Here is a 9903-nt window from a genome sequence, read left to right as displayed (position 1 = left end):
GGCACGCCTAGGGACAGAACGAGCAAAGAAACTGCTCCTCCGTGGTACCTAGGCAAAGGGAGAAATTTCAGGCGATTTTCTCTCTCGCACCCGCTGAAACGACTGGCCAATCCCGTGGACTGGCGATTCCTCAAATGACCGTCTCGTGGTAGGACTCGTAGGTAGGACCACGACGTGGGTAGGACATTAAGCACTATAATAGCAAGAGCTTGGTGGCGCAACTCACTGCCCCGTTTTAAAGGGGACGCTCATAACATCCATCCACCCACCCGCATGTCAAGCCATTTTGAAATCAAGCCAAGACGGTAACGCGGCCGCTCGTCCGCGTGTCTAGTTTTGAGCGGCAGCCGCAGCGTAAACAAGCAGCATGCCGAAAGATTCGAAAAGAAATTGTGGACCCGAAACTTCCAAAAGTTACGTGCTGTATCAAAAGCGCGAGATAACTTTGGTAAGGTTGCACATTGTCATGTTTTGATTATATAACATTTTCTGGCTGTTTTGTTCTGTGTGATGTTCTAAACGAGTTGTCATTGGAGCTCAAGAGCTGATCGCTTGATGGCTTCAAGTGGTGCAATTTCTTTTGTTGCTTTGCTTTGCAGCTAAATCAGTCCGGAAAGCGTCATGATGGAAGGCAATTTGTAGACGTCCGTCCAATTTGTGAGTTGAAAGCTCTCCTTCCCTTCCAACGCATCAGTCTGTCGGCGGTACCACTCACTGTAGCCTCTGTTTCATTTATCCCACAGTTTTAAAAACAGGAGTGGTCAGCCAAGCCAAAGGGTCCGCCTACATCGAGATGGGCAACACAAAAGTTGTTTGTTCAGTGTGAGTAGAGCAATTTTGCTACAAGTTCGTCAGTGCTCGTTCAAATTCAGTTATGTGTGGAGTACATGGGTAACGCTGAGCTTAGTGTCACAACTAGGCACCGCCGCGCTGCCTCTCCTCCTATGTCTTCTGCATTGGATTGGCGCGGTGAATGCATATCATATTAGGCAGTCACATCACATACCGTATTGCTGTGCACAGCGAAAGCGAAAGACCATTCCCTGCACCCAAAAACGGTTTGTCAACAGACTATAGTCGCTGATCTGCGTTCCATGCTGGTCTTGCAGCTCTGCTAACGCATCCGATCAAAACGCCAAGCTTGACTTACTGCACGATGTGTACTTGTGTCTGGTCTGCGCTACATAGGCGGTGCTGGAAAAATGCCGTTGGACTAGCGCAAAATCAGGGTCTCTGCCAATATATGCATGCAACCGTGACGCCCATATCACCTTCGGCTGGGCTGCGCAGTATCACTGACGTAGTACTTTCGCTCCACTGTCGCCTTTAAGTGCAGAGGGACACCACATGGGTCTTCAAACATATGCTTAGAAATGTTTTCGTCCTCTTACTTGCACGTGTGTATACCATATATACCACATATCTATCGATGCAATCAACAGATTATTCTACACTTAGTTTCAGAAAAGGATAGATTGCGATGGCTGCAGGCTGTCAACTGAGTTGGCCCACGTGTGAGCTGATTGTTGCTAAACTATTGGTGACAACTGTGTCTTGAGGCAAACACAAGGTTTGTTAAAGTAGTTGTCGGCGGATGACAATCATCTGTCAGTATCTTCCACATTAACTCCCAAAATCTGACTGCAAACATCTTAGTTTCATTTCCTCTCACTTAGCTACCCATCTGATTGCACTGGTTAGCACGACTTTGTCTCGAAAAGTTTTTATTGGGCACTTTAAACTATATGTTTCAGTGGAGCGATTGGTATGGTATGGTATGGAGAACTTTATTGGGTCCTGAAGGTCAACCATACGTTGACGCGGGCCGCTCCCACGTTGGGACTGTCAGGCCGAGCCCTTCAGCCACATCGCGGGCCTTCTGGACTGCCCGTAATTGGTCAGAGAGTGATTCACTGTGTAGCATTTGCCGCCACCATTCTTGTTCCTTGTCACGGTCTGTGAAGACCGCGGGGCACTGCCAAAGCATGTGGTCAAGAGTAATGATGCCATTGCACTTATTACAGTTGGTTTGAATTTCCCTCTCCGGATAGATCCTGTTAATAAAATATGGACTTGGGTATGTTCTTGTCTGTAGCAAATGTAATGTGACCGCTTACCGTGTGGCAATGGGTATTCCCTTCTGCTTAAATAATAATGCTTCGTGATTTCGTTATATGTTAATAATCGATCCCTGTGTTCCCCGGGTGAAGTGTAAGTTGCTCGGTCTTGAAGAGCACGGCTAGAAAGTCCTCGTGCTGCTTCATTTGCCACCTCATTGAGGTTTCTCCGAGCTCCGTCCACCACCCCCAGATGTGCAGGAAACCAGCGGATTTCGATCCTCTCACTCTTGACCTTCTCTAATAATTTTGTTGCTATCCGTGTCACATATCCGTTGGTAAAGTTGCGTATGGCTGTTCTAGAGTCGCTGTAAATATGTGTCCACCGATTAGCCCGGATGGCTAAGGCGATTGCTACTTGTTCTGCTACTGTGGGGTCCTTGGTATAGACGGTGATGGCATCCTGTATGTTACCTTGAGTGTCTACGACAACGGAGGTATACGCATCCTTATTTTTAACCCAGGCAGCGTCAACGAACACCGCCTGCTGCTTATGTTGATCTATGTCTTGAAGGAGTGCCTTCGCCCTTGCCTTCCGTCTCTCGAGGTTATGTGTCGGGTGCATGTTCCTAGGGAACGGGGTCGTCTTTATTGTTTCTCATAGTCCTGCTTGCAATTGTGTTAATAATTCTCCTTCGTTGGTGTGGTTGTTAATTTCTACGCCAATTTCTTCAAGTAGCGCCCTCCCAGGGCGTGTCCCCATTAGTCTCTTCTGGTGGGCCACCTGTTGAGCCTCAGCTATCTCCTCTAGTGTGTTATGCAGCCCTAGGCGCAATAAGCTATCATTGGCCGTGCTGATGGGAAGCCCTAGTGCAGTCTTTATAAGTCGTCTGATTAAAGCGTTTAGCTTGTTCTTATCAGCCTGTGTCAATTGTAGCATGCCAGCCACGTACGAGAAGTGGCAAAAGGCGAATGCATGTACCAATCTTATGGCACTGTCTTCTCCTAGCCCCTTATGCTTGTTGGTAACTCTACGCAGAAGCCTAATGACTTCTTCTGACTTGTTAGAGATGTATTCTATCATCCTGCAATTAGATCCGTTCGCTTGCAGGAGAAGTCCTAACACTCTAATAGTCTCCACCTGCCTGATTGGTTCTCCATTCTTGGCGCATATGTCAATGCGGGGTTCTTCCTCTGGGATATATCCGTTTGGCCTGCGCCCACGCTTACTGCTCCGTAATACCAATAGTTCTGATTTTTTAGCAGAGCAGTTCAGTCCCATACCCTCAAGTGTTGTTTCTACCACATAAATGCTTTCCTGTAGTTTGATCTCTGTTTGTCCCATATTACCTTCGGCACTCCAGATTGTTACATAATCTGCATATACAGCGAAGTGGATACCCTCAATCTGCGCGAGACCTCGAGCCACTTTTGACATTGCCAAATTAAATAACATGGGAGATAGGACAGACCCTTGTGGTGTCCCACGATTCCCAAGTTCCAGGGTTGTAGATTGGAGTTCGCCTAACCTGAGACAAGCAGAACGGCCACCGAGAAAGGCTTTGACTATATTGTGCAATCGCTTACCCAATCCCATCTCCGAGAGGATATCCAATATGGCCCTGTGCTTGATGCGATCAAAGGCCTTTTCTACATCTAGGCCTAGAAGAGCTCTCGTATGTAGCGGGCTAGCAAGAATAAGGTGATGCTTGATTAAAAGCATTGCATCTTGAGTCGAAAGTCCAGGACGGAAACCGATCAGGTTATGCGGAAGAACATTTCTGTTTTCTACATACTTAGTCAGTCTATTGAGTATGACATGCTCCATGGTTTTGCCCAGACATGATGTTAATGATATGGGTCTTAGGTTATCAGGATTGAGTTGCTTGCCTGGTTTGGGAATAAGAATTGTGTTAGCAATTCTCCATTCCTTCGGATAATCACCGTTTTTCCAGAGTTCGTTGAAATACTCTGTTAAATATTTTATGGAATGATCGTCCAAATTTTTCAACAGCCTATTGGAAATGCCATCTGGACCGGCAGCAGATCTACTGTTGAGGTCGTACAGGGCTGCACGAACTTCGCTTTCTGTGAAGTCTTGATCCATAGGCTCACAGTCTTCCCCTGTATATTCAGGCAGGTCTGTACTCTCATCGCTATCCTTAAGTGGTAAATACCTAGCTGCGAGCCGATCCAGAATGGCCTCTTCCGTTGTGTCCTGACTCTCACGATGGACGAGTCGTGCTACTGCTGTTCTCCTATTAGATTTCGTGTCGTTCTCATGAAGCAAATGTCTAAGTAAGTTCCAATTCCCACCACGTCTGATTCGACCATCTATGGAATTACAAAGCTCATCCCATTGTTGTTTCTGTAAATTTCTGGAGTGTTCTTCAATCTCCCTATTCAACAATGCTATGCGCTTCCTGAGTCTCCTGTTCAGCCGTTGCGTTTTCCATCTATTTAACCCTTTGTGGGACAAAATGTGTGAGCGCATGTTGCATGTAATTTGAATATAATACTGGAGTCTGTAGCACCTTTCGCACTTAAAACACAAAGAATGAGCATTTTACATTGTCCCATTGTCGTTATAAAAGTGGGAAGTATTTTTCCCATTGACCCCACAACGCACACCAAAATGTGGGACGCTATGGTCCCACTGACTCAATCGACTATATGAATTCTTTTAACAAGATTAAATTTCGCTCACTTCTCAGAGTCGCATTCACAATTGTTTCAATATTTCTATGTCAGGTAAATTTAGGCTGAAAAGTGAAAAAACGTTGAGTGGTAAAAATGTAAATATTGTCATTCAGAATGGGACGCCCACGTCCCATGAGCTACAAGCAAGGACAGGGCATGTGCTCTAATTTACTCAGAAGACAGTGATTTATTTGAACATGTAGTGCAAACAGACAGTACAGAAATGTATTAGTTTTGATCATGGAACGGGAAAAACAAGATGCACAAGGGGGGCACTTCACACTTTCGACACACAAATGACCTCCTCAAATGTGATTGATTTCCCTGTAAAAATTATTATTGCAAATATCAAGAAACCCGTGTCTGCGAAATCTACACTCTTAGGCAAAGTTACACCCTTTGGCTTGCCCCTTCTGCCACACAACAATAATCGTTATCTGCCTTGATGCGTTTCCTTTCTTTAACGCTGCGAGCCCGGTACTTTCCAGTAACGAACGGCACGCGCGTTATCAGCATAGAACAGTTTACACCCTTTGGAGTGCCCCTTCTGATAACGCGCGTGCCGTTCGTTACTGGAAAGTTCCTGGCTCGCAGCGTTAAAGAAAGGAAACGCATCAAGGCAGATAACGATTATTGTTGAGTGGCAGAAGGGGCAAGCCAAAGGGTGTAACTTTGCCCAAGAGTGTATGACAAGCGCTACGCTTCAGGGAACCTAGCCCGCAGTTTAGGCTTAGAAATATATACTCTGAAAACACACTGCACCGCACATTGCTCAAATTTTCAACTAAACGGCGGGAGCATGGCACAGTAAAACCAGCTAGAATAACTCTTCCATCTATAAAGAATAAGAAATAACCTTTTGGCATTCATCGTTCATTCAGAAGTTGTGTATTGAAGTGACAAAATCCACCAAAAAAGGCGCGCTGAGTGCACGTTTGGAACGCTTTGAACAAACCAAATTTTTATGCTGCCATCTGATGAACAATAACCAAGTTATGCAAAAATAGCTTTGTAAACAATTCGAGAGATTGCACAAAAAGTCTGAGGGCAGTCAATACCGCGGAATATGAACCGCAAGGGTTTTTTCAAGTTACGAGAAAGTGGGACGCTATTGTCCCTCTGTCCCACAAAGGGTTAACATAGATTGTTTCGCTTCAATCAAGTGCGCCAGCCTACTGTCCATGATTTCGATATCCTCCTCTGTGGTAATATCCTTCGTTGCCGCCTTTACATCTTCCCTGAGCTGAGTGGTCCAAGTTTGGAGTGTTTTCTTTTGTCCTGCCTCTGTCTCAGCTCTGCTTTTTCTTGCTTTCCGAAAAAGATCCCAGTCAATGTAGTTAAAGTGCTTTATCTCATTACTTGGTGTTTCCAATAGTACTTGTAATATGTAATGATCACTACCCAGGTCAATATTGGAGTTATTCCAGCCAGCGTTCGCTAAGTTTGATACAAAAGTAAGGTCTGGGGTGGAGTCCCTGCATGTAGATGTACCACACCTAGTGGGATAAGCTGGGTCTGTGATGAGGGAGAGATTAAGATCTGTAGCTAGGTGCCAGAGTCCATCCCCTTTCTTAGTATTCCAGCGATATCCCCAGGTTTGATGTGGGGCGTTGAAATCCCCTCCAATAATGAGTGGAGCGTGCTTAGTAACAGCCATAGTCTTATTAAGAAGTGCCCTGAAACTCTGTTTCATGTCGCTAGGGCTGCTATAAACATTAAGACAAAAGTGGCTTTGCGGTTTGCTTCTATTCCTTTTCAAAATTATTTCCACTAGTAAGTATCCTAATTTGTTTAGTCCAAGGCGCAAATCATGTTCTATGTAAGGTATTTTCTTATCTACGAGCGTGGCTAACCCCCTACCCGGCTCTTTGCCCCTGCATGTCGCTTTGTATCCGGATAGGCTGATCTCATCCGCCAAGGTTTCCTGCAGCATAATTATTTTCGGTTTGTCTGGAGAGGTTTTTATTAACTGCATAAGAGGTGCTTTTTTGTGATAAAATCCTCGGCAATTCCATTGCCACACGGTAAAGCTCCCCCTGTTAGCCATTGCTTATAGAACCCGCCTTACTGCTACCCGCTAGAGTACGCTTCGTAGAACCCCCCGACACGCCAGGGAGCGATCTGACGCTTTCTGCTTCTGAGGGTAGGTATTCGTCGTCATCGTCCTGTGCTTCTACTTTGGTGAGCCTCTTTTCAGCCGTCAGTCTCCATTTCCATAACTTATCAACTTTGAAGGTAGTTTTATCTATGGCATCTCTAAGTTGTTTAATCGCCTCCTTGATCTCTTCTAAAGCAGAGCACACTGTCGTTTCTACTGGGCTTATTGCCCGCTTCTTTGGAGCTGGTGTGTTTTCTTCATCCTGGCTGTTGTCATTATTCACCGGTTTGGCTATTGCCACTTTTGTGGAGTTAGTCTGCGAGTTCTTGCGAAGTTCTACAACCTGCTTAGTAAGTTCTTCATTTGCCTTTCTCAGATACGTTACTTCTTTAATTAGCTGTTCTACCCTGGCATCATTATCTCCGACCAGCCGCTCCGCACCACTCTCCGCAGCCCTCACAGTACCTTTCACTTTGTCGGCCCAGGTTGTTCCAGATGTCGCCTTGTCGCCAGGCCTCTGCCCTCCTCCTTCGAAGCGCACCTGCACTTCGCTTGATCTGGAGCGGCTTCTGCCCCTCGACGGCGAGCGGCGTCTTGACCGTGTGGGGCTCCTTGAGCACGTGCGCCCCCTGGTGCCCGTTTGGGCATCCCATTGCAGCTGTGCTGATGTCGCCTCCGATGCAGATCTGTTGCGTTCTCGTCGTCGAACTCGTACCACGTATGGAATTTGGTACCGCTGTCGGCAAGTCTTGTCCCCAGTTGGGTGGTCCCCTCCACAGAATTTGCACTTAGGCACACACATGTGATTGTCCTCCGGGTTTTGAGTTCCACATCCTCTGCACTGTACCACGTCCGGTGTTGGACATACATCTGATCGATGTCCAATCTTTCCACAGGCATAGCAGACATCAAACTGCTTCCTATACAGGTAGCACTTTACGAGGGTCGACCCGTATCTTACATAATTGGGTACCTTGAGCCCATCAAACAGAACAATAACCGAACCCGTGGATTTAATACGTTTGGCTGCCAATGCCAGTGGGTTAAAGTCATGCACAATGTTCTTCGTTATCATGGCCTGATTGTCTCTGAGGTCAACTCTCCGAATTACTCCTTTACACGTGGTATGCAGAGCTGTCTCGTAGGCGTTCACTTCGTATTCGGTTTCCACTATAATGATTGACCTGATTCGCACATACCTGGCAGCATGGCTGGGATCTGGTGTACTAACCACCACGATGTTTTGCGTGAAGTTAGGGCAAACGACATCCTCTCGGGCTTGTTGCGGAGTCAGGCCCGATGCTTCAATAACCGCCACGCCTATCGCTGTGGTGCTCACTTTGCTCAAGTTGAGACCTCCTCGTGGGCGGATGATGATTTTGCTGTGCTCCTCGGGCAATTGGGGCATCCTTGATGCCTTGACAATCCGGTTTTTGAACATAGTGGTTGTAGGTCCCTTGTTCTTGCTGCTGTTGCCTTGCTCTCGCTGGCTCTGCGGCGATGTTTTCCCATCGTCAGTAATCCTTGTGGTGGAGCGAAATTTTCGGCTTGTCACAATTTGCCAACCTAGATCTTCCTCATTCTCTTCTAATCCGGTAGCGTCTTCATCTTCCATGCGCGTTTCCGCCGTCGCGGCACGGCGGGGCCAGTAGGCCTACTTGGGTCTCGCACCAAGAAAGGCCAGTAACAGTCCAAAAATGAAAGTCCCACCTTAAAGAAAGGTGTCCGCAAATTCCCGGTGACTTCACAAATCCAGTGATGTGCTTGAATCCGTGATGGTGGCAAAGAAGGCTGCACAAACATTCAAAAACGACGGAGCCGATGTGAGGGACGTCCGCACCTCGGCTTCTTCTTCTTCCCCTGGAGCGATTGGTACCCTGGCTTCAAATTTTTATTTGCTGGTGATCATTCGTCCACTCTGTTTTGCAGGAAACATGTAACCTAGCCTCTCCAAGCTTTCCACATAGCTGCACATGTTGCCGTCGCTTCACTTTGTAAAGCTTTGAAAGTGTTTCATAACCTGTCCTCAAGACCCAGGCACTATAGTTTTAGACAGTGTTCAGCTAGTAGCCCTGATCATTTCAGACACAGGGCAGTGTTGCTTTTCACACTTTCTACATAGGCATATAAAAGAAGGAGCATTCTTTTCGATGGCTGATATGACTATGATATGAGCAATGAGTGCAGCTTTTCTTCCTCTAGTTAAGAGCTCAGATAATTATGTGCAGGTAAAACAAAGCGAGGCTAGGTGGGCCAGCTTCTTAGTAGCAGTGGAACTCAGTGTGACAAGTTGTGATTTGTGCTATGCAGGCAACTCCATTTGCTCACCGCCGGGGCGTCGCCACGCATTCAAAACGCCCAACTCAGCAGGCCTATGATGGCTGTACTTTATATATGTGTACATATGTGAAAGGAGCAACCTGGTTTTTCCACAGCTTTGCATCCATCCTTTTTTTTTTTTCTCTTCTAGATATGGCCCTAGAGAAATTGCTCGCCGGAAAGACTTCACCTTCAAAGGCCAGATCAACTGCGAGTTCAGGTTTGCACAGTACTCGTGTCCGATTCGTCGTCAACCCCTGAACGACAGTGAAGCGCTCCACTACTCGCAGCTCTTGGAGAAAGCGCTAGCTCCAGTTGTATGCCTGGTGAGGGGATTATTTTTCAAGATTTGTGCATTTTGTACTGCCAGCATATTTGTCAGCTTTTGTGAAAAAAAATGTGCCTGGTGAAGAATACTGTCAAGTATCTTTTAGAAACTGTAACACAGTTTCATTACTGAGTTTTGCTTATTGTGCATGTTCCAGATTACATTCCAGATCTGGCAAATGGTGCATTTTGTGGATGTGGATTATTACATAAAGAAAGAGAGAAGGATAAATGAAAGACTGGATTGTTAACCATGAATGAGCCCATTTGGCTACACTGCACTGGGGAAGGTAAAGAGGAGGAAAGCATTAAAGGAAGAAGAGAAAGTCCAGTGCTGATCTGACTGAAGTAGTGACGGTTCTCTGCTATGTTTCGCATATGATCACTCAGTCCAGTAGTCTT

General features: G+C 46.3%; 1 protein-coding gene across 1 annotated transcript in view; it reads left to right on the top strand.

Annotated features, from left to right (window-relative positions):
• The first annotated feature begins 290 nt into the window (after window positions 1-290).
• The window catches only part of LOC142579725 (exosome complex component MTR3-like), a 46431-nt gene continuing 36818 nt past the window's right edge, over window positions 291-9903 (top strand). The window contains exons 1-4 of the mRNA XM_075690221.1: window positions 291-448; window positions 600-657; window positions 744-822; window positions 9326-9500. Of these exons, the coding sequence (XP_075546336.1) occupies window positions 368-448; window positions 600-657; window positions 744-822; window positions 9326-9500 (393 nt within the window). The 5' untranslated portion in view covers window positions 291-367. The remainder of the gene's footprint in view (window positions 449-599; window positions 658-743; window positions 823-9325; window positions 9501-9903) is intronic.

This window comes from Dermacentor variabilis, chromosome 4, assembly GCF_050947875.1.
Source record: "Dermacentor variabilis isolate Ectoservices chromosome 4, ASM5094787v1, whole genome shotgun sequence".
Classification (NCBI taxonomy): Eukaryota; Metazoa; Arthropoda; class Arachnida; order Ixodida; family Ixodidae; genus Dermacentor; species Dermacentor variabilis.
Note: the sequence above shows the minus strand (reverse complement) of the source record. Positions and strands in the feature narration are given on the sequence as shown.